We start from the raw sequence: 25873 nt of genomic DNA, 5'->3' as shown, positions 1-25873 counted from the left end.
AAAACTAACCCAGACGTGATTTTGCAGCCAGTAGCTCAGTTACATGCGTGAAACGTGCCTGGATATTCAGAAGTGGTATATGGAAATGTAGCAAACTGTTGTTCTTCTCCACATTGTCCAAAGCAAACATGGCTTAGACTCAGTTAAATTAACTGACGCTTTCCTTGCCTTTGTGCTTGAAAAACATTTATATGCTGATGGATTATAGTTTCTTGATACAGAAAATGAATTGCATAATGAAAATTGAGTCATCACGCAAAGAATTCTGCCTCAGCAAAGAGACAGCTTGTTTCCACGCTGTGCTACACTAAATGGGTTTCAAGCATACAGATACCTATCAGATGTGCTTGGTATGAGTGGGAAGGTGAGGTAAGGAGTTTCCTATTTAGAGAGTAGATTGTTCTTCTTTAGTTTCAAAGAGTGAGGTTGACTACTGAGAATCAAATATCCGACGGGAGTTGCCGTCTCCAACAGGAAGCATATTGGTGGGAGAAGCAGGAGGTTTGCTTTAAGCTATTTTGTCTTTTCTTTAGGCTAAGCAAACAGATTTAGCAACAACGCGGACTCCTGATCACCCTGAGCTGTAACCTGAGTTCTGAGGACATCTAGTGGTGTCAGCCCACTGCAGGGACTGGGTCTTCACAGCTGGTGGCTTCCCACTTGCACCTCTGTATTTCAGCCTCTGACCTTTACAGGCTGAAGAAAGAGGAATAATTGCATCCCATCTCGCATTTTCACCTGATAAATTAACTGCGAAGTTAGGCTACTTTTTCCCTGGTTTTTGTTTATTTGTTTGTTTTGATTTGTTTTGATTTGTTTTGTTTTCTCTGCTCTTGGCATTTCCACTTTACTGCAAAATCAAATGCAGTAAAAACAATGAGTTGAATTCTTCAACTCAGGTGGTCCTGAATTCAACATTGCCAGTCCCAAATATTCAGAAGTCATGAGATTAGCTCAAAAATCATAAATTTCTAAATAAATTTTGGATATTTTCTGTTTTTCTTCCACTTTCAGGACTTTCAGAGTTCAAATATGTTGAGGTCTTCTTTATGCCACCAGGGACAAAAGTGTATTTTTTGTTGCTAAGAGTCTGATTTCTCAGGTAAATTAATGAGTCTAAAAGTTAGAGCTTTAAGAAAAGCCAGTATCCCAAGATGCCAAATAAATATGCAAAATTTGTTAATGTTATGGAATTGTAATCCTAGCACTACTAACAATTTGAAGACTTTTAGGAAGATGCACTAACTACTCTTGAGATTCAGGTTTTCTACTTCTGAAGTGGAACTGTAGGAGTTGCTCCACCTTTTTGAGAAATAACAAGAATGAATTACCTGCAATTCAAAAAGGACTTTGATCAAGCCAACATATTACATGTTAAGCATTGTTATTGACTATTGCATCATGGCCTATTTTTCAGTGAGCCCTTGATCTGATATTTCCTCCTGAGGAGAAGCAGACATCATGAAGCGGAAATTGACATCATCAGTTCCAATTATTTTGCTACTTGCTCTGACTGCAGTGGGTCTGACTGGTAAGTACACCACTTCCAAAAACACTTGTTTTTCCTTAAAACACTTTCTTTAGAAAAGTCTGAGGCTTTAATGGATCTATCCTGACCACCACTGGACCCTGTACATATTTAAATTACTTTCTTCTGAAGTTTTGTGTGGAGATTTTGAAAATGGCTTGAGTCCTCTGTTCTTTTTGTAGTATCAATTTAAAGATTATGTGGTGGCAATGATGAAAGGCACTTGCTCCATCCCTATACTCACTCCATGCTTGTCACCTTGTTGGGAATTAGCATCATATGAATAGTAACACTATTAGAGATAATGATATGGAACTTTAATGAAATAAATGTAAGCTTAGGTTGAAAAGCCACGTGCTTTTCATGTCAAAATGTATCTAAGTTTATCATCTGTGTTCTTGGTAGAAGTTAATGACAAGTGGTCTTACCACAAAATACTCTTAAATGTATTGGGATTATAAGGGAATATTCAAATAATTAATTAATACATTCAGGTTGCCAATACAAAAAATGCTCCATCCAGCCCATTGATTCCTTCTTTTTGTTACTTGTCTTACCCATAATTTACCCCAATATGTGGAAATAGTGGAATTTTGGTTCTGTTGCAAAGTTGAAGGTGAAATTTAATTTTAAGATACCTGAAGATAAAAATTTTGGATCTTTTAGGAAGAAACAAAAGGTTGTACTCCAAGCCTTTTAATTTAATCTGGGGATAACTTTACACTTTTTAAGTTTGGGTAGAAATGAAATCTTCCTTTGAAAAAGAGAAGTAAAATAATTTTAGGAGCTATTTTAGAAGTTTAATGTAAAACATATTTACTTTTCTGAATGTTTTGACCCCTTTTCCAGGCATTTTCCAAATTCAGTCCATAGTTTAAAATAATTTTATTGTCCTCCAAAAAGCATTCTTTGCTGAATTTACCATTCAACAATAACAACAAAAAATACTGTCCAACTCTAATATAACTAGCTGGATTTCTGCACTTCCCTAGGTCAATCATACCCTGGAAAACCTAAGATAATAAGATGTCGTTCTCTAGAAAAGGAAACCTTTTCTTGTTGGTGGAAGCCTGGCTCAGATGGAGGACTTCCTACCAATTACACCCTGTTCTACAGCAAGGACAGGTAACAAGCAGTGCATACATATTCTGTAAGTGATCATGTGATGATTATGACAGAACGAGGGAATAATAACGTTAATTTAAAAAGGTGGTTTTATGAATCCATGTTAAACCTCAGATACTCAACAAGGCCTATGTGAGGTGAATGGCTTTCCCTTGTTGGAAGGAAACTTGACTACCGCCAGTCCCAAAGCTTCAGCTTGGCCCTCCTGAAACTCATCTCACCTAAAATTGATCTGGTCTAAAGACGTGCTGGGAAAGGTGTAGCTTGTCCATCTTTCCAGGAGGCACACAGCTTTTAGCTGAATGGCATGCTTCTCTGAGGAGGGGAGCATCAGGGCATCACAGGACACCTCCTCCATCCAGGGTCCATCCCACCACCCCACCCAGGGAGCAGGGCAGGCCAGGGGCAACCCAGCCTTGGTCATCAGGCACCTCCTTGGGGATGGGGACAGGCTGAGGTGGAACTGGGGCTGGCTCAGCAGGACCCATGCCTGGCAAGGGCAGGGGAGCTGGAGACCAGCCCTGCTGCGGTGGGCTGAAATGGGGACTTGGGCCCCAAGTGGTGCCTGGGAAGGACCCAGGGAAGCTGGGCAGGGGCAGTGAGGGCTGGTGGTGCCCTCAAGGGACCTGCTGAGGAGCTTCTCCATTACCCTCCACAGAAACCCTCCATCTAGAGAAAACCTGTAGAGAGTCTTTGCTTCCCCTTTTGGATCTGTTGCCAACCTCATGGTTCCCAAAATGGAGTAAAATCAGATGTAGGTATTGCTCTCAAAAGTTAGTTTTGGTACAGTCTGTGTCTCCCCCATCCTGTTAAAAAATGAAATGTATATATGTTTAGTATCTTTGCTTAACTTGTGCTTCTTTGTATAACTGCCCTTCCTTCCTGAAAACAAGAGGTCTCAGAACAGGGCCAAGTAAGCAGGGAGGCTCAGAGGTTACATTTCTTTGAGTAAATCCAGTAAGGTTCAGAATAGACAAGGTAAAGCCTCAGACTTCCCTGCTTCAATTAAATAAACAACAAAACATTTGGTATTAATTATCAGGAAAGATGCAGCCTTTAATGAAATTACCACACTCAACAATGATCTGAGAACTTTTATTTTATGAAAGTCCAGATGTTTCAACCTCGATCACAACAGAAATTTTAATGGCCTTTTTAAGTCATGCCTATCACAGCTCTGAACAGGCCTGCTTAGGGTTGGGTAGGAGTGCTTCTCTGTTTCATTAAATCTGCTGAACATCGGGCACTGCCAAGCACTCCAGATCTGGGCCACCGTGTCCTTTCTTTGCTCATTGTCTCTCAGGTACAGTCCCCTTGCTCACGTCTTTTCTTTGTGAACGGGGACAAAACTGCCTGGAAACTAGAAGATCTTGTTATTAGTGGTGCATAGAACATAACAGTGGGACTGAAGTGCATCCTTGAACCAGCTCAGCTGGTGCTTTGGGTTTGTGCAGTTCTTCACACCTGGAACAGGCTCTGAGTACATCACCCAGTTCAGCTCTAATTGAGTACAAAACAATCCCTCTCCTGAAAAAGCTGAAGACTCATAAAAGGTAATAGGTAAGAGATTATGAAATGTTGAGACACTTGTGATGATGATCATGTTAAAAAAGCAGATAAATTAACATCTTGCTGAAAACAAAACCTTCTCTGCCATAGGGGCCATCCGGTTACTTTCCAGGGGAAATACGTAAAGAAGATACTAAGCAACTTCTCTTCTTTAGTCAGACTGAATATGTTTAATTTGCCTTTTAACTTGCTTTTAAACATTTTTTAAAATTACCTTATGATATCTCTGGAAATTTCTCTTTCCATTCTTTTGTTGATATATTCGTATGTATGAAAAAGGGCATAAAAGTGTTCATCCTGAACAACTGCAGTAAAAATAGCAATGAAGCATTTATGGTAATAGCATTTGACACTCACCAAAATGTTCCCCAAAGGTGGGATTATATATAGGTTTAAAGTTAAGCATTTTGAATTTCTTTGCTGAACGTAGTCAATTACTAGAGTATTATCTGCTTTGCTTCATTTCCTAAACTTTTAACTTTTTAAATCATTTTATTTCAGTGAAGAAAAAATCTATGAATGTCCAGACTACCGAACGTCAGGTCCCAATTCCTGCTACTTTGATAAAAACCACACTAATCCCCGGACAACATATAATATCACCATAGTGGCAACAAATGAGATTGGAAGTAACAGCTCAGATCCTCAGTATGTGGATGTGACCTCCATAGGTAAAAAGGGAAGAATGAAATGGAAAACAAACTAGTTGGAGGTGTATGTGGTACTTTAATCCCAGGACAAGTAGTGGCAAAAAATTGATTTCCTCGTTATGTGAAACTTGCTATGGAGGAATGTTTATCTACAGATGATCTAAAACATGCATCTTTAATTTATGTGAAAACTGCACATTTTATTGTCATTTTAACTTTGGCAGGAAATTTACTCCAGTTTCTAGTTATCTCCAGTATTTCAATTAGACTCAGTGACAGTGTTTTAGGTTCCTAGCATTGCAGATTATAAAACTTTCAAATTAGGTTAAGCTACCTAAATTTTCCAAATGTAAACATCTTTCTGGCTGCTGGCATTGCATTCTTGGGATAGTAAAAATAACTGCTTAAGCAGTGTACTGGCTCTTTGTAGTGTCTCATATTCCTAACTCCATTCTGCTTTCTGCATACACATAATCTACACATTGTAATGATGAATGTACTTAATCTTTTTAGCTATGAAATATCTGATATTTTAATTTCAAAAGAGTGGCTTAATGAAATTATGATTTGTATTTCCTTAGACTGACAAATTCAGAGTAAAGTCTAAGATTTGCTGATACTGTGGTAAATCAGAAACCAGTTAAACATTATTAGGAAAAAGGAAAAAAAAGGCTATTACACTGTTATCTTACAAAAGTCCTGAATGATGCAGTCCAAAAGATCTGAAATTAATGTAATGAAAGACAAAACCATAAAGGCAATGCCTTTTCTGAGAGAAAATTAAATTATTAATGGCAAACTTTTCATTTATACAGTTCAGCCAGATGCTCCTGTGAACCTTTCTCTGGAAACAAAAACATCTGCTAACACAATGTACCTTTGGGCAAAATGGTCTCCACCTCCATTAGATGATGTCAGCTCTAATTCACGTGTATATCACTATGAACTACGACTAAAACCTGAGGAAAAGGAAGAGTGGGAGGTAATGGGAAAATATCTTTATTGTATAAATGCTCTTTTCAGTGAGTTCTCTTGTCTGAATTTAGCTGATATTATAAAAATCTTGGTTTCTATAAGGACAAAAAAATTAATCAAATTTGTATTTGTACAATCACCCTGATGTCATATATTAAAAAACCCCTACTTCATGCACTGATACAATATTTAATTGGAATTTTTGCCAATGTGTCTGTTCCCAAGTGTCACAGTAAGAGACTGCTCAGTTCATATATTTTAAACCAAATCAGGATCAAAGCAGTTTACCAATTGATTAAGAAGTAATTAACAAGCAATCAGTTTACTATGCAGTCAAGGTCAGTATCAGCAATGTAACAGATAAATCACAATACTGGGCACTTAAAAATGTTAATAGATACCTACAAATTTATAAACACGCTTCCATAACAAGTCCCACAATGCTGCTATATAGAGAAATTCCCCTCTCCCAGGGAGGGTGGGTTACAAACACCGCCCACCCTCCTGGAAGTACAAACTCCTCTATTTACACCTGCTTCTGCAGGGGACATGGATGCTTTAACTTAATGTGAACCCACATCCCCTCTTACAGTCTTCTTATTATTTTTACCCTTTTTCAACTACTGCTGAAGTTTTCAGTCTCCCCCCACTATTACAAATTTTTATGCTTCTTTAATACTGCTTTTCAAGGTGACCCTTTTTGTTTCAGAAGTCTCTCAGTTATTCTCTAATTACTATTTAATTGGGCTGAGAGTTGTCGTCATCATCATTCTCTTCCACATGATTAATCAGGGGCAACCTCCCTCTCAGAAAGGTTGGGATGTCCTTCTCACACACACTATTTCCATTGACGTTCCCAGCTGTGGCCATTTTGCTAGGAGTGGGCCACAGTATACTCCCACAGTTGAGAAATCAGGATAAAATGTCGTTCCTGAAGTCATAGTCAGATGGCCTCGATGCTACCTAAATTGTTGATGCCTTAATGGTGGAGAAAGCTATGTGTCTTGAAAGACTTTCGAAGAGAGATTTGAAAGGCCTTAGGAAAGCATTTAATAATAAGCACTAAAACTAGCCACTAAGAAGTATTACACAGAGGGTTTATTAGAGTATAGTGTTCCTTACATTGTGGATCTGATGGAGTACTAACTTATAGGAAGTCTACAATTAAATATGTTCCTGAGTATGAGAATGGCAGCGTCACTGAAGCGAGTTTTTCTGTTAAGACACTACCTTTGCTTCTTTGAAATTCACATCTTATAAAATATCCGACTGACACAAGCCTACTCCTTTATGGTTTATTTGTTAAAATGGTCCGATTGTTTATTAATTTTCCAGTCTTTCTTTTCCAGACAATATCGGTTGGAGTGCAGACGCAGTACAAAGTGATTAGGTTACAAGCTGGGGTGAAGTATGTTGTTCAGGTCCGTTGCATGTTAGACATTGGAGAATGGAGTGAGTGGAGCTCTGAAAGATGCATTCAGATCCCCAACGGTGAGTGAATGATTACTGTTCTGTTAATTGTTTTTAAATTCAAGCTGGTTCAGTGTTGTAAAAGGTTCCTAAAAGGCAGCCCTGAGAACCTGGTTCTTTGCGCACATACTTCATAGTGCTGAAGGAGCAGCGTTGTGCATCTTGCTGTACTTCGTGTGTAATTGCATATTTAGTCTTGTTGATCGACTCAGGATCCTTTGCTGAAATTGGCCATGACAAACAGGCTGGGATTTACTAGGAAGTCACTTCTGATACAGGTGTCCCTAAATAATTTATTGTTCCCATCCCTCTATTTAAAAATCATGTTGATTTCATCTGTAGCTATAGATATCAGCTAATGGTACTTGTATAAGAATCACTTGTTAGTTCATTAGTAACTGGACGAAAAGCACTGCCATGTCTAAAAAAGCATAATGCAGCTACTAGCACATGGAAGTAATTATCTGTGTTTTGTTGGGTTTGAGTGGACAAATTAAATATACATGACATCATATCTTGTTGTCAGACACTTTAGCCAGGTTGTCTCAAACTTTCTTCTTTTGTCACTGACTGTATTATTCGTTATTTCACATGGAGATTGCTGAAGTACTGTTAATATTTTTTAAATGTCCCATTTTCAGATCTGCCTTAGGCAATTAGAAATTTGGAAAATCAATGTCCCTACCATAAATAGTAGAAAATATGTATTATTGATGTAATAGGACCATATTTTGCCACAAATATGTAACTGCAAAAGTTTCATCAGGGTTTTGACTAGCATCAGCCTATTCAAAATTTAAACATTTTCCTCTGCCCTACTCTAAGTGCTTTGCTTGAGTCTATAAAAACATCATCAGGAATCCAAACAAGTATAAATTGCTTGGCAGCAATCATGATACTGAGCATAACATTACTTTACAAAGAAATATGAGAGCTGCTTCTTTGTATCTTTGGAATCAGCTCAGCATAGGTACTTCAGAAGAGAGTTACTGGCAAGAACATAAACAAATGGACAAACACATTCTTCATTTTCTTTTCCTGTAAAAGCCAAGACAAGTGACAGCATATTTTTTAAGCATTCAGGAGCATCTTAAAAACACATTTTTGGAAGGAAAAATTGGTTTATGTAGAAAATAGTTTGGATAGCAGGGTGTATTTTAAATAATTTTGTAGAACCTGCTATGACAGTATTTGAGCATCCCTTACCAAATCTGGGGACAGAGAACATCTACAGCCAGGAAACTAAAACGTATTTCCTCAGCATAGCTGCAGTGGGAAAGGATTTTGAATCCACGTCAAAGTAGCAGGCTGCTGCTCTAACCACTGAACCATCCTTCCTTTCCTATGCTAATACAAAGCAAAACTATTTCTTTCCATGTAGAAGAAGAAATATTTTCCTGTTCTCTGCTTGATATTGTTCTATGAATTCATGGTTGACCTCAAGCATTAAACTTACTAATTAGTTCATTTCTTTATCTCTTACAGGAGAGTCACCTCCGGAAAAGCCTACCATAATAAAATGCCGTTCTCCAGAAAAGGAAACATTTACTTGTTGGTGGAAACCTGGTTCAGATGGAGGATATCCTACTAACTACACTTTGCTTTACAGCAAAGAAGGGTAATAAGTTATGTATAATTATTCAGTGTTTTATTGGAAGGACCTGGAAAATCAATCCTGATTGGTTTTGCATTTAGGAGATATCATTTTCCATAGCACATGTTTTTGTCCAAGTGACATATTCTGGAATAGCACAATCAGCAGCATATTTAAGGTTGAAACAGGATCTCTTTATAATGTCAAGTTTTTCAGATGTTTGTGAATTTTCTGCCTTGAAAGATAGACTGCCTTGAAAGTTGCCATGGCGCAGCAACTGCATAATGGTATGCAGTACAAATGCACAGTCCTGTAGCTCTTTGGCCATGCAGCCCCAGAAATAAAGCTTTCCAAAATGACCAGATACTAAAATTTTTGTCTTCTGGTAATGCTTATTTTGCACAGCTATTCACAGGCCATGAATACCTCCTGGCTTCTGCAGTAATCTTGGTGTTGGAACTTAGACCGTGCTGAACTTTCATTTTAATGGCATATTCAATATTTTGTTTGGGTGCTGCGAACTATTTTTCATTCTCAGCGCTGCTCAACCTTGTACTGATCTAACTGGAGGCTAAACTCCGGACTTGTCAGCATCAGACAGGTCTTAGTGGAAAAAGACAGATACTGGTCCAGCCAGCCAGGGCAGAATGTGATGCAGACATCCACGACTTTAACTTTTGTTATTGTGTATCTCAGAGGAACTGGGAAACAAATACTACATGCTCAACTTTCTGTCCTGTCCCTGCCTGCTTTGGAAAGCTTGGGAATGGATTTGGAGGACTAGTATAAAGTAGGGTTTTTTGAGGAACAGGTGATGAAAGACCAAAATAGATTCTGAAAGTATATTAATGTAATATACAGAACTCACGTAAGTGTGAAATGAACATTGGAAATACTCAGTTTTTAACAGATGGGTTAGAAGACTTTAGCAATCACTTCTGCTGGTTCTCTGGAGCTTGTATGTAAAGGCTATGTAGTGGACAATGGCATTCAGAGAATTAAGAACTGCACTCTGCTAGTGCACTGCTGTATCTACAACAGCCTAAATTCTTCAAGCTTTCTAGACTTTATTTTGGGGGAAAATGTTTACTACAGTCTCTGAAATTTTCTAGTGACTCATTAGTCTGAAAGCAGTTTTCTGATTTTATTCACGTTGCCAGACATGAAAAACCTGATCTAGCCCAAAATATTGCTGAACTAGTAGTAACCAAAGTCAGGTGGTTTAGTCTGTGTAATCTAATCACTGTGATTTGTCCATTTCAGAGAAGAACAAGTTTATGAATGTCCAGATTACAGAACTGCGGGCCCTAATTCATGCTACTTCGATAAAAAGCATACCTCTTTCTGGACCATATACAATATTACTGTGAGGGCAACTAATGAAATGGGAAGTAACATCTCTAATCCTCATTATGTGGATGTGACTTACATAGGTAAGAGATAAGAAGTACTTTCTGTGGGACCAAATAATTCAAAATTATGGATTTCAACACAAAAATTTTAATTCCAGCTCTTCTCATCTGTAGTATTATATCTAAGTTCAAAACTTGTGAGAACAAATAAGATCTTATCTGGTGTAATAATAAATCAATCTTCATCCCGTTACCATTTGATTTTCACAGGAAGCCTAAAAATACTAAAAGCTTTAAAACTGCATTCAGATAGCCATTTATTGGTTTTCCATATTTCTTTCAGTCAAACCCTAAGAAACGTCATCCAGATAAAATCTTTTTCCACTCTACCAGCAACTGAAATAAAATTGATCTTTTAACTAATAATACTTAAATTTGATTATCTAAGAGTAGTTTCCAGACCCTAGAAAAGCTGAATTAGTGCTTTTTAGAGCAGTGTACTAATAATCTCTTTTCTCAAGACTTTTTTCCACGGAGTGACTGTGGACAAGTATTTAGGTTTTTTTCTAAGGGAACGGAACATTATCAACAATAACTATTTTGTTACCAAGGATCTGGCTGTCTGGGAACTGGAAAAGAGCTGCTGGATAAAAGGCTTTACACTTTACCTCCATGTCCTGACTACTTACGTGATGAAGCTTTGCATAAGACAGCGGTAAAATACATACATGACATGCAGAAGCTCTGCCTCTGAACTGAGGAAGCTGCAAGCCTGACTGTAGCAGAAACCTGTGTTCCATTTTGGCTTATTTTTGAGATATAGACGGAGCTTTAATATTACTGGTTTGTTTTATTTTGGAATATCCTTACATACACATGTAGGGATTATGCTGTTGTGTTTTCTGAATGTAAAAGATAGGGGGAGGGAGAGGCAAATGTAATAAGCTGTATCTGTGTTTTCAGCATTCCTAAATATATATGGCAACTTTGACAAGATTATGGTAAAACACAACTTTCATAACACTGCACTAAAGATCTTAACTTCTGTTGTGGGGAAAAGCAACAATAAATGGTAATGTAAGAAAAAATTATTTTTGGTGATAATTGATTAAGGCAAATCTCAACATCATCTCAACATATTTACCATTCTTCAGATTTTTCTTCAAATTTATAAATCCATGCTTACTTTATCAGGAAACTCTTGATCCCAGAGTATTCCAGCACCAGTTCTAAATTACTAGACACAATGGAGGTGGCAACTCACCACTCACTCCATTTTATATTTCTTCCTAAAATGCAAGGACAAAATCATTTAGATTCTTACTGTCACTTCTTTTACTTTAACAGTGCAGCCAGATCCTCCTGTGAATGTAACTCTGGAATTAAAAAAGCCAATAAATAGAAAACCATATCTGGTCTTGACATGGTCTCCACCCCCACTGGCTGATGTCAGATCTGGTTGGCTTACCCTTGAATATGAGTTGCGACTAAAGCCTGAAGAAGGAGAGGAATGGGAGGTAAGGATGCTACAAGTTTTTGATAGATGTTGTTTTCTGATCAATTAGATTTTGTCAGCCAGGTCCCCTGCCTGAATGTAATGAAGCAGGCACACCGAATAGTTCATCGTTTTTGAAAAGTGCTTGTGATATCTACAATTTCCTACTGAGAATACTGGTATCTCAGATGCTATTGTGTGATAGCAGGTGATAAAGTACTGATTTGTTATTGTGGCCATTATATATTAATCATATTGACATTACAGTTTAAATTGTTCATTCTCATTTAGTCAGGTTTCTTTTGTGATAATTTGTTCTTAACCACAAACACTTCTTAGGTAGCAGAAAGCTCAGTGACATTACATAAAATCATTTAAATTTGTACAAATAGCCATTAGGTAATAGTTTTCATAGCCACATAATAATAATTGTGTATAGCCAGGACCTGGAACTCAAACAACTGGGCGGCAAACTAAAGACTAAGCTGTTGAAATTTGGCTACATCCCCTTCCTGTCTGCTGCAATACTTCAGAGTTGTCTCTGTACCTCCTCCCCATTCCTCCTGGCCGTTGCAAGATCCACTTTTTACTACCCTGTGCAGTTCCACCAACTCCTCCTTTTCTCTCCACATTTCCTTGCCTCCTTCTCCTTCACTCACCATTTCAGTTCCCACAGTTCCTCCCTATTTGCCATATGCTCACAATGTGTTTCTATAGTAATTTAATTTGCACAGTATGTTGGAGCCATATCTCATTCCCACTGAATTATGTCACAAAGCTGACCTATGCAAATAGAACAAATATACTGTTATTCCATGCGTGCATAACAGTTACTAGGAAGCTATCCAAATTCGATCTATATTCCCAATTTGGTTATCAAACCTCAAACCTCATCAGCTGTGATTTTCATAGAAATCATAGAAAAATGTCTCAATTTTATATGCAATTTTATGATTTTTATTTAATTTCCAGACTATTTTTGTTGGACAACAAACACAATATAAAATGTTTAGTTTAAATCCTGGAAAGAAGTACATTGTACAGATTCACTGCAAACCAGACCACCATGGATCATGGAGTGAATGGAGCTCTGAAAAGTATATTCAGATCCCTACTGGTGAGTGGCCAGGCATCCCTTCAGTAATCTTTATTCATGTAGTACTTGCGTTAGCTGTTTGTGCCACCCATGTAGATTGACATCCCATAGTTTCCCTAGGACAGGTAAAAACATCATTGCTGAGGTAACTGAATTCCTATTAGCTTTTCCCTTCATTACTTTTTGAAGTTAAAAAGGAGAATCAATTTCTTTACTTATTTAAACTGTGTCCTTTCTGTTTATTGCCTCATTTGTTCTCATGATGGTAGTTTTTAATTAAAAGAATACCAGTAACTGCATTGAAACTGCTACATAGACAACAAAGAGTGACTGTCTTCAGATAGAGTAAAGAGCTGTTACTATCTGGAACAAACTTGAAATAAACACTTCAATGTAAAAAGTGTCATGTTGCAATAGAAATCCTTAAAAATACCCAGCCCTAGATCATTTAACGCACCATTTAATTAATTGTATTATATGTATCTGATAATGAAATGACTACAGTATTGGCATAGTTGGATTTGAGCTCAATTGCTATAACTGGCTCTGACAAAATTTGACTCTTCATACATTTTTGTGTTATTTTTCCAATAGAGTTTATGTCCTGCACAGTGCCATTAATAAAAAGTAATTTATTATGAGATATTACAATGGTTGTTGAGATCCATCTATGCTAGTAAAGGGCTCTAGATTCAATACCAGATTTCTCAGTTTTTACCAATTCTTAAAATAAAAGTAATTTGAGACTTTTTTTGCATGCTGGCTATACATATGCTAGATGTACGTCCTTAAATAATTGTCTTTGTTTCCTAGACTTTAGAGTAAAAGATATGGTTGTGTGGATCGTCGTTGGTGTCTTGTCCTCTCTTATATGTTTAATCATGAGCTGGACAATGGTTTTGAAAGGGTACAGGTAAGTCACCGATTTTGCAATTAGATGGAGATGAAAATCTCAGCAAACTTTTCAAAAATAGACTGCTAACATTTGACTGAATTTCCTGTAGGTTTTGTGTTCTCTTATAAACTACAAGTTACAGGTATTTGACTTTCAATTCACAACTGATAAAGAGGTATTTCTGTTTGTTAGAGAAATCAGACTAAATTCTTAGTTTCTGAAGACATGTCACTATTAGATCTGACCATCTTGGTTAGCTCTGTAAGTATTCAGTAAACATCATTTGGAGTATCCCTACTCCTGTAGAAGACACACCTTTTGTTTTTGCCCTAATTTCCTAAAGGAAGCAAGGTTATATTATGAAGTTGTCTTTCTGCCTACCTGTCTGTCAGTTCCTCAAATGATTTGTTAGAATGCTGGCTAATTTCAATCAAATCTGAAAGATGAAAGTGTTACAAAGATCATAACTTTTGTACAAGTCTTGCAAAAAATGCTGGATAAGTAAAAGAAAGAGATAGAAACTGTTGATGGAAAAGTCATCAGAAGTCATTCATCATAAATCCTGTGTGGTAGCAGTCAGCTGACAGTCAAGTATGTACATACAGGCCCACTAGTCCTACTGAATTGTGCCCGCGTAGCTGTTTCTTGGCCAGTGATGAAATTACATGGATATTGTAGAACTGGAGATTAAGGGACAAAGGCCAATAGGAGGAAATTAGCAGCGTTACTTTTCCAGTTGAATAACTTACATTGTTCTCTTTCTTATAAAACCATCTAAGGGTAACTTATGAACTGTAACTGGATTTGTAAATTACATGGCTTGAGAGGTAGACAGGAAACAGAGGTCCAACAGGGAGGTATCAGATATGGGAGAAGTGTTTAAAATATCAGTCATATTCTGAGGAAATGGGAGAATGAATAGAGAGACAGGGCCCATACTTATACCTTGTGTGTTTGTTCTGTTTTTTTAGAATGATAGCCTTTATCCTACCACCAGTTCCAGGACCAAAGATAAAAGGCATAGATACACATCTCTTAGAGGTGAGTACCACTGATAACAACAAAAGAATTCACCATTGCTTACTTTTCCAAATTATGCACTAGCAAACACTATTACTTTAATAAGGTATAAGCCAGCTTCAATTAATTTAATCAATGTTAAAAGTAAGCGACACTTTCAGGTTGATCGTGTGGAGGGTATGAGTGAGACAGAGTCTTGCCTTGCACTAGCAGTAGGAAGGCATTTGAGAACAGGGTTTGTGACTGCAGCTGTTCCCTGGGACACCATGAGAGCCAATGCATGTGTGATCTTCCTAGTAGTTCTTATGGAAATAGCTCTCCACAGTCTCTTGCCATGCTGAGGAGACAGGACATGGCTGCTCTATTATTCTCCATTTCCTTCTCGTTAAGCCTGTGAAACCAGTACCTGCCAAAAGCTCCCTAGTCCTCCCATTTAGAAACATGAATTCTGGGATTACGTCTCCCCGCTGAGGGAACTCAAGAAATTTTCTTCTGTTTTTCTACTGTTTGCTGCAGCAGTAGAAATCCAGTTTAGGTCCAGTGATATAACTATTAAAGTATCAGTATATTAAATATGTAGGTTGTTCACAATTGTTCTAGTCGCATAAGCCCTAAGGTTAACGGTGAAAAAATATATCTTATTTATTGTGCCCTTAGACAGGAAAATCTGAAGAATTATTGAGTGCTCTTGGTTGTCATGGTTTCCCTCCGACATCAGACTGTGAGGAACTACTGATAGAGTATCTGGAGGTAGAGGACAGTGAGGATCAGCAACTCATGCCAAGCCGTACCAATGGTCATCCCAGTAAAAATGCAAAATTGATACCCAAGGAAACAGACAGTGACTCAGGCCGAGGGAGCTGTGATAGCCCTTCTCTTCTTTCTGAGAAGTGCAGAGAGTGCCGCACCCTTCCGTCAACACTTCAAACACCAGATGTTAGAGATGTTCAAGAAAATAAAGGAGGAAAAAGGAGCTGGGAAACTCAGTGCATAGCTTCAGAACAGAAAATGCTCCTTTTTAACAATGAGAGTAGAAAATCATCCACATGGCCTGCAGCTCAGTTACCTAATAATCAGCCTCCTATGTTTGCCTACCACAGTACTGTAGATGCACATAAGATAACACTGAATACTACAAATGTGAACATTGCACCGGTTTTGGCGGGAAATGAAGAAAAGCATCAATCACAATATCCTATCACTGAAACTGTCCACAACGACATGGAAAAGCAGAGAGAGATAGAGAATTTGCATTCCAAAACTGACCAAATCACAGTGCAGGTCAAACAAAACATACCTAATGACAAGTCACCATTTTTGAATCCTAAACTAATGGATTATGTAGAAGTTCACAAAGTCAGACAAGATGAGCCAGCAGTATTACTGAAACATAAAGAAAATAACGGAAAGACCAAAAAATACACTGTTCCAGGAACCAGCAAAGAATATACCAAGGTCTCAACAGTTGTGGACCATAATATTCTAGTATTAATGCCAGATTCATGCATCCAGCACACATCTGTGTCTCAAGAAGCTGCAATGGAGATGTCTCCAAACCTTCAGCAAGGTCAAGCTGAGAAAAATATGAGCTATTGTCTGACACCTCCAAGCGAGTGCATAAGAGAGACCAGTGGATCAGAGTACATGGACCCATCTTCCTTTATGCCCTCCTTTAAATAACTAGTAGTTAGTACAGTACATACTTAGTAGTTTTGTGCAGTAAAACAAAACCACATAGCAAATAGTTCCTTAAAAAAGCCTAGCCTTCTATGTGTACTATACAGAGAATAAAAGAAACTGTGTGTTGAGGTAATAATCATGGAAGTAAACCTTGGATCATTAACACATTTCTGACACAGGGAAAAGAGAAAATGAATATTATCTGCCATGAAAAATACATTGTAAACTAATTATTCAACTCTGCAGATTTTCTATTAGTTGATTAAATGTGAGGGAATACTGCAGATTCAACAAACATAAAAATCGTTATGAGTCAGTCAGTACACCATAGTGATCTGAGCAGTTCCTAAATTGGATAAATTGCACAACAGCATTCTGATCTACAATGTATTTTCTTCTGAATACATTCTGACACTAGATTAAGTTTTCTTTATATTTTTTTTCAATCCTCAAGAAAAAAGGAGCTCTTATATGTGACAAATCATATATAAAAGAGAATATATTCAACAAATTACAATAAAAAAAGAAATTCTTCTAAATATATTTTTCCTTTGTTTCAATGTGATAGAAAACTGCATCCCATTCATATCCCTACTCCAATCAAACCATACATGAAAAAATAGCAGGACAATATTTGTTATACTGCCTTACTGTATATAATATACAACTCTACTTTAGTACAAGCCCATATGTTTAACAATGTATTTTAAAGGCTATTTTTCTATTACCAAAAAAAATCAAAATAAATATTTTTTAATTTCCCAGTGCTATTTAGCTACTTCGGAACTTTTATGTTTCCTTCCTTTCCGCTGAGACAGCGGTAAGAACTAAAGCTACCATTTCTGTACAAAGCATAAAATTAAACTTTATACTAATTAAGAATATGAAGTAATTTTTAAGCTATATTTCTAATATATTGCAGATGTACTACTATTTTAATTGTAAATTATTTATTTCACTTGTTTTTTATCACCTGTAATTATAAAATTAAAATAGAATCTAGGTTTTGAAAGCAAAGCTTCTTTCCCACTGAATTTGTACTCTGATGCCAATCATGAATGGATGGTGTTCTCCTGCATCCTTAGACATTGCACTTTTCTCTGAGCCTGGAAGGAAAGTTTGAAGTCAGATATTTCATAATGAACTCAACGTTAATTTTGGAATCCAGCCTCCAAAGTCAAAGATATGTGGCATAATGTCTGAGTCAGAGCTCTGCTGAAAGCGGTGGGAATGAGGAAAGGAGCCCGGTGTACTTGGGCTGGCCAGATGTCCCCAGAAGAGCAGTGGGAACAGTGAGGATTTTTCATATCCCATGCAACCAAAGGTGGAATCAAAACAGTGCTGGAATGTCTCTGAACTGACTGTGGTCCTTCCTTCATGAAAAGTTTAATTTACTCCAAGAAAGTATGACCAAGTGATGACTGGATAAAACTGGGCCAAGTATTTAGCCAGCATCACTAGCTTCAGGGGATATTGGAAACATAAGGTAAGGGAAATTGTACTGTACATGTGAAGGAAAGTGTATTTGCTATTATGAGCTCTCTTCTATTCTTGTCCTTCCTGGACAGCTTTACATTTCTCCAGCTTTGCATGATTTTATGCACTGAGCCAGCCTTCCTGCAGTATCAGGTAACCTGCTGCAGAGCTAGCTGAAAGAGAATTTCAGATTTTGAAGGTCCCAGAAGGCCACATCTAGTTTGGCAAATCAGATTCTCACCTTCTACCTTCATGTCATGGAGCTGCTCAAGTACAGACCAGTCGAGCCGTCTGGCTCTTCCGCTGGCAGGACTTTAGAATGTGGCTAGTTACCTGTGTGTCTGTAAACGTATGTGTTAGTGTATACTGTTACACTTACTTTAGGCATCAAATTTAAAGCCTGTGCCCCCTACAACGGCAGTGTAGTGCCACTTCCAGGGGTTGATCAGGACAGGCTGGATACTCTGCTGAATGTGTAGGTAGCTATCTTAGATTCTTAATTTAGCCACTTATCTAACACTTGAAGACATGAAATGGATACTCCAGAGAGCAGCCAAACATATTTTATTTAGTTACAGTTAACAGGACAATTTTACTGTAACATTTGTAGTATATCTTACAAATTTTCTAAGGATGCTAGAAGTACTGCAAAGAATTATTAATTTATCAGTCAAAACTGGAATATTTTGCAGGGCAGCAACCTGTGTGTGTGCATGTAGGCAAGCTGGTAATATACTCCTTCTGACAGTGCTTCATTTACACTTCAGTTTTCTGACCGAACCTGTCAGAGCTGATCCGGATCCGATACATTCTCTTTCGTTACGCAGCCATATCTGAGCTGAGCTGGTTTTTTCTACTCCTAATGCTGTGCGTAAAGACATGCTGCTACTGGCCTTCTGTGGTGCATCTGGTGATGCATAGAGGCTATAGAATCTTATCAAGCCACAGTCTAAAGATTTTCCTTATGTAGTGGATTTCTTAGGGATTTCTTTCTGGGCTTCTTAGAGTAAAACACAGGTGACTACATAGATGTTGTAAACTGAAGAAAGTATGGATAAGGTGTCAGCAGCAGGCTGTTGCTGTCATACCAGTTACTTTGGACCTGAGGCAAACAGACACAACCTTTAGCAGATTTTAAGTGTATGATTCATCCTGCCTAACTGTAGGTTTCTATATGTATACCTCTAGTAATCCACACAGAAAGAGAACTGAGTGGAAGAGTTTCTATACTTTGCCATAAATTGGTACTGAAACTGCAAAATAGCTGTAGCCTGAGTTACACTGTGAGGTGTAGATTCTCTCCCGCCTTTGCTGATGAACATCTCAATATGCCAAATCATCATGGCTTTCTGTGAAAAGGGAACTTCAGCCAGAGTGGAAAAGGTGCATTTGCTCGCTGCTCTGAGGTAGCTAAGCTTTTTGAGGGATTTGTTAGCTAAATACAATTTGAACACAATTTTCATAAATATATTTCATTCTTTGAGCTGAACAAATGTGCAGGTTAACTATTTTTCCCTTGAATTTGCTTTTATTTTACAAAATACCTTGTTAATCCCACTGTGGGAGCAACACCTTCTGAAAGTGGCCTTTAACATCTGAAAGTACATTATGAAGAGAGTAAACGTGTTATTTAGTGTAATTTACCTTCAATTAAGTTTTTGGGCCTTTGGATGTTCAAATACTGTTTTGTTTCCAACAATAGCTTTGTCTGCAGCTCTTTAAGAAATAGCTTTTTATTAGGAAATAGATGAGATTTTGCAGCAGTTGTACACAGTTGATTGTCGTAAAATTATGACACACCAGTGGGGAATAACAGGCTCTTGAGACATCCTTTGATATACAGAAGGATGAAGTATGTAACAGAATATACTCCAGGAACAGGGATTAGCCCTGTGGCTCTTGCCCTGTTAGTCAAATTTCTCACTTAGAGTAATTATTTGAAAAGTTTGAATGATGTTTTCAATGTCAAATTTATGAGTGTGTCACTTACTGTGAATTACTTTTTAGTAGCATAAAAGCCCTAAAAGGAAGCATAAAGGCTCTTCAGAAGTCATGAATTTTGTGAAATTAATAACATGGAATATATATATTTTTAATTAATTACCTTTCCTTTGGACTCAGACTAATTTTATTAACAGTTTTTCTTCAGTATTGACAAATATGATTCATAATCTTAAATTTTCTAGTTAGACCTTTTTCTTTAGCAGAGACATATTTGATGTACAATTTTAGTGTAATATTCCTGACTTTTAAAGAAATATGATTTATTGAAGTGGGACGCGTGCTCCCAAAACTCACTGTCACATGAAGTGCGGGCTTGAAGAATGGTCTGGATGATACTATGTAACTACAAAGATTATTTAATAAAAATGCAGTAAACTGACCTTACATAATACTAATAAGAGGTTATATGTGTTTATGTAACAAACTGTAAAACAAATATGTAATGATAATTGATTTATGTTAAAGCAGTGAATGCTGTGGTATATGTGTTTATGTGTCTGTGTTTAGATGGCTGGAAAATATACAGTTGCTTTAAATGTCATTTAAGTATTTAAAGTGTAGTAACAGCAGGTGTTCAAAATGAATAAGCAGATTTATTTTTTTTTTGTGATTTCTGAAGCATTGTATATGTGGGGTTCACTTCATGAAGCCTGTAAATGTATTTCATAATTTTTCATTAACTGTAAACAATTTGAAGGTGTTGTGCAAGGAAACCAAAGTCATCTGATCCAGTTGATAGATATTAGACATCTTCCACAAAGCCATAAAGATAAATGAAATGAAAAAGTGTCATGAGATCCAGGCATCATATTCTCAAAGAATTGCTACCTCAGATTATTTTTTTTCCTCCCTTTAAAAAGGCAGACAAAAACATTTTACTTTGTGTGTCAAATTGTGAATCATTCTATCAAGATTACAAAAAATCTTACTTGCTTAAATTATTTTTGTTGACTAACAACATCATAGAATCATCACTTGTGTTGCACTGGTAGTACTAAGGTGGGATATTTGAGATGTGTAGCAAAATGAAATGTTTTTAATATGAAAAAGTAATGGAGAAATTTCTGTCTTGTAGGGAAAGCCATACTGACCAATTTGGCAGCCAAGCGTCAGTCCCTTTCCCGGGCTGAAAATTTTTTTGCCACTGCCTGTGTGCCCAGCTCACTAGGACTGAATGAGCTGAGTTGTCAGAGATGCTCTGATTCTGGATCTCAGCAATGGAACTAAGTATTTATCAATACCTGCTATTTAGAAAGACCTGTTTTCAGCTGAGTTCCTGAGAAGTAAATCTTCAAGCTCTGTCCCTAAATGACTGACAATGGAGACTAGCTCTGCTCTCAAATATCTCAAACCCTCATACTAAATCCAGATTCCAGTTCCTGTGGGTGTGGAAAGATGGACTGAATTACATTAATTAGAATAATTTTGCGGCTTTGCCTTGAAAAACATTTTTAAATAAATCAGGGAATTTTTTCATCTTCCCTTTGTATGTCGAGCAGGAGATTAAAGATAAATGGAATACAGAAATAGATAATATGTGGAGATAGAAAAAGAGCTTAATGATGGGAAGGAGGGACACAGTTGCTGCACGTGGCAGAATGGAGAAGTACAGTCACTATAGGATGGTACACAGGTAGATAATTAGGGAAATCAGAGGGGCTAAACATGCATTTTGACTACAACTGAGAAGAAAGGAAGGGACAACAGAAAATGGAAGCAAAAGAATCAAATTTAAGAGCAGATAGGAAAAAATGAGTAGAACTGAGAGCAGTGACAAATTATGTTTGTGGAAAAAAAAAAAGACAAGAAAATACTTTTGTATCAAAGGTGTGAATATGCACATCTACCTGACATAGTCCACAAAAGTAGTAAAGCCTTATTAAAGGCTGAAGAGTTGGCAAAATGCTGAAATCAGCTACTGTGGATCAGCTGAGTAGAGTAGATCAGCTTCTACTGAGTAGAAATAGTCCTATACATAAGAAGTGGTCGTTCAATTTCTATCAGTTACACACATTGGTCCCTGGCAAGCAGAATACTTGAAGAGCTGGACCCCTCATCTGATCTGTGGTTGCGTTTTCTACATTCCTAAGTGAAAAAAAAAAAACAAATAAAGTGTACCACGCTGTTTTTAAAAGCAACCTTCAATTTTTCAGACAGATCTACAGATGAGGTGTATTTATCCATTTACGTTGTCTCACACATATGCCTATCATTCTTAAGCGGTTTTCTATTTTTTTATTTATTAAAGATAACATAATGACCTAGAAACTCCAAGAGAAAAAATACTTTGGGGATACTGCTACATCATCTCTTGGCATTTCTGGGCATTGTTTAGTTTGTATCTGTGAAAATGTATCTGTTAACATTTTCCTTAATTAGAAACTCCCTGTCTTGGTGATAAATTTGAAAAATTACCAAGTCAGGCTTAAAATACATCTCTCCCGTATAAGCTAAGTTTTTAAGAGAAACTATTATATCTGTCAAAAGTAATTTAGAAAAATATCTGAATTAGTTGTGCAGTGCTGATATGCTAAAAGCTGGGCTTATACTCAAGATGTTAGTGTGTAGAGCAGTTAGACATAAGAAGTATTTTTTTACATCTTCCTCTTTTATTTTTGGAAGGTTTAATGTCCTGTTCTACTTTGTGATGCTGCTTGTCTTGGAACTTGTCTTTATTTAACATATTTTTTTGGACAATGCTGCTTTTGGGTCTGTTTTTGTGAGCTGCTGAGTACCTTCACCTTATTTTGACATCAGTAAAAATGGAAAGATTTTGCTTCAATTCCTACAAAGACTGCAATGGTCAATTTTACAGACATGTAGCACTGAGTAGAATTTTTACAGGATGCTGGAAATCTTTGTAGAAGTCACTTGTAGAAAATATCCCTTCAGTAGTACAGAAAATTGTACATGTCTAGGAAGAAGCAGATTTTTCTACGTGCAGAATCCATGCAGAAAGAGAATGATGTCAAATCATATTTTTTACTATTCATAATGTTGTAGACTACTCCTAATTCTCATCCCTGTGTCCTTCATTCCAAAAGGAAGAGGAAACTACTGCTCAGCTACACTCAGAAAGAGCTCCTGGGCTGCTTTACTGTTGTTTATATTTCATCTTGGAAAGTAATTTTATTTTTTATTCCAACTACAAATACCATTCATCATCTGGAATAACACAACCAGCAGTTCCATATATGCACTATATTGTTCAGAGATACTCAGCACTATCTGGGCTTCTGAAATCTTTATATTGTGCTTCATATATTTTTTTAGTCCTGGTGTAAAATACAGCAATACTAAGGGTGCTGGTCTGAAAAAGTACTGCCCAGAAAAAAACATGTCAGCAGTCATTAGCTAATTGTATTTCTGCCATGCTGTTAAGTGCAGGTAAAAGTCTCTGGAACTTCCTTGCCTTTAATTGTGCCAGCAGGTCTCTCAAAGAAACATATTTATAAATTAAATTGCATGTTCTGAATAATATGCAGAATAAACAATATCCTTTCCAGCAAAGAAAGAGATCATCCAATATTTAAAGCAAACTTATTTCCATTTGCAGAAACCATTTCATTGCTAGCCTTGCAATGTAAGCTAGGCATCTTTTTCCAGTACAATTTCAGATTTTATATGCAGTCTAGAACATCCAAGTAATCATATTGTCATTACTGTAGCAACAGAGTGACTTGAAGCACAATTATTCTATGAACCAGATCCAAATGTTTTGTAAATTTCTAAAATTTAAGAACTTATAGAAAGTAGATTTCATATGCAGTATGTACATTGGCTGGAAAATACTGGTATGAAAATAGTTGCTCAGGAATTCATTGTTTCTAAGTGTATCTGAAGGAAAATGCTTTAAAATGTATTTTTTAAGTTCTTAATATTAAAAATGCTGGCTTTAAAATCTGTTAGTGTTTTCACTTGTAAGATCAATATTGTTCTGAAGTCTGTAGCTTTCTGATGTACTTTTCAATCTTTTGTCAATGTAAAATCTCTCTGCAATGGTGTTCACATTTCAGTTAATAAAAGTTCTTGAATAAAATTCATAAATTCTAGCTTTCTTCATGAAATATAACAATTCTAGTATATAATTTATAAAAAGGAAAAGGAAAAGCTGGATGTCCAGCACAGTCTGTAGGATGGGCTCCTGCTGTGGGGCATGTGGAAGGCTCCATGAAAGATGTGGGGAGATCTTTCTCCATGAAAGATCCTGGGCTGCATCAAAAGAAGTGTTGCCTGCAGATCCAGAGAGGTGATTCTGCCACTTTACTCTGCTCTTGTGAGACCTCACCTGGAGTACTGTGTACAGGTCTGGAGCCCTCAATATAGAAAGGACATGGACCTGATGGAGCAGGTCCAGAGGAGGGCCACTAAAAGGTTGGAGCACCTTTGCTATGAGGACAGACTGAGGGAGCTGGGGTTGTTCAGCCTGGAGAAGAGGAGGCTCCAGGGAGACCTAATAGCAGCCTTCCAGTACCTGAGGGGGGCCTACAGGAAGGCTGGGGAGGGTCTGTTTACAAAGGCCTGCAGTGACAGGACGAGGGGCAATGGTTTTAAGCTGGAGAAGGGGAGATTTAGGTTGGATATAAGAAAAAAGTTCTTTACTATGAGGGTGGTGGAACACTGGAACAGGTTGCCCAGGGAGGTGGTTGAGGCCCCTTCCCTTGAGATATTCAAGGTGAAGCTCGATGAGGCCCTGGGCAACCTCATCTAGTTGGAGGTGTCCCTGCTGACTGCGGGGAGATCGGACTAGATGACCTTTAGAGGTCCCTTCCGGCCTGGACTAATCTATGAATCTATCTATGAATCTATGTGCTTAACCCACTTCACATGCACCAAGCAATTGAACCAGTTAACAGAGATGGCTCATGCAATGGGTCATAACTTTTATACTCAGGCTCCTTTACGACACTTTGTGCTGATGAAAATTATCTTTGTCACTGAAATTCAGGGATTTGAAATTAGCAAAAGTAAAGTTTGAGAAAGGTTGAGCATTGGGGAGTCCTAATGTCCCTAAATGAGGGTTCTTCACCCAGTGTGCAAGAGCCAACACACTGAGTTGAGGTATTGGTTTTTATTTCAATTCTGCAAAACTGGGTGCTGGGCTCCTAACAGCAGCCAGCACACCCACCTTTCAAACTGCCCAGTGTTTATAACAATAAAATACAGCTGATTGGTCAATAATGATTCATTCAGCATTCCTAACTATACATATGCATCTAAGCTCATGTTTAAAACATTTAGGATGGTTACCTGATTAGCATGCTCATTATTCACAAAGGAGTGTATATTTTAGCTTTATAATTACCCAAAGTTAGTTTGGGATACACTCTTGGCTCCAATTTGGTTCAATTTACAATTGCCAAGTTACAATTTTTGGCATCTTCTGCCTAAGTCAGCAACTGCAAAGGAACACATAAGACACATTGTTTTGTTTCAAATACTATTCAAGGTTAGGTACATTCCTTGATGCCTCAACCGTGTCCCAACTGAAACTTTTTGATAAACTTTTAACTTTGTTCTTTAGACATCACTAAGGTATGTGAACACTGCCCTGTTAGTAGAAAGCACAAATCTCTAACCCATTGCAGCAAGATCAGGCAGTTTTCCTGCAAAAGTGGGACTGACTGCCTCTCAGGGTACGTGAAGATAGTACTCAATCTTCTGCCTTAGGAGCATCCAGGGTCACCAAAATCATTGTGAAATATCTTTCACTGGCAATTGTGTCTAGTTACAGTGAACGCTAGTTACCACTCCATGGAACACCATCACAAATCTGATTTCTTTTAGTATTGCGAGGCACTGGCAGGTAATGAAGGAAGGCAAGAGAGAGCATCCCGCTTTTACACAGAATCACAGAATGGTAAGGGTTGGAAAGGTTCTTCGGAGATCATCTAGTCCAACTCCCACTGCCAAATCTAGGGCAGGCTAGGCTACACAGGAACGC

The 25873-nt window shown here is 37.4% G+C and overlaps 1 protein-coding gene across 2 annotated transcripts; it reads left to right on the top strand.

Moving 5' to 3' along the window:
- Nucleotides 1–1461: 1461 nt before the first annotated feature.
- Nucleotides 1462–16449, top strand: PRLR (prolactin receptor). Of its 2 annotated transcripts, XM_074165867.1 has the most exons (13): nucleotides 1462–1531; nucleotides 2521–2653; nucleotides 4724–4893; nucleotides 5688–5854; nucleotides 7001–7003; nucleotides 7197–7338; nucleotides 8803–8935; nucleotides 10175–10344; nucleotides 11611–11780; nucleotides 12731–12875; nucleotides 13668–13767; nucleotides 14721–14790; nucleotides 15427–16449. In XM_074165867.1, exons 1-13 carry the CDS (start codon nucleotides 1462–1464, stop codon nucleotides 16447–16449), a joined length of 2496 nt encoding a protein of 831 aa, XP_074021968.1. The 2 variants fall into 2 exon arrangements, with proteins under 2 accessions (XP_074021968.1, XP_074021970.1); XM_074165869.1 differs by lacking the exon at nucleotides 7001–7003.
- Nucleotides 16450–25873: the final 9424 nt, after the last annotated feature.

The sequence above is a fragment of the Numenius arquata genome, chromosome Z (genome assembly GCF_964106895.1).
Source record: "Numenius arquata chromosome Z, bNumArq3.hap1.1, whole genome shotgun sequence".
Classification (NCBI taxonomy): Eukaryota; Metazoa; Chordata; class Aves; order Charadriiformes; family Scolopacidae; genus Numenius; species Numenius arquata.
This window is presented reverse-complemented; position numbering and strand designations above follow the sequence as displayed.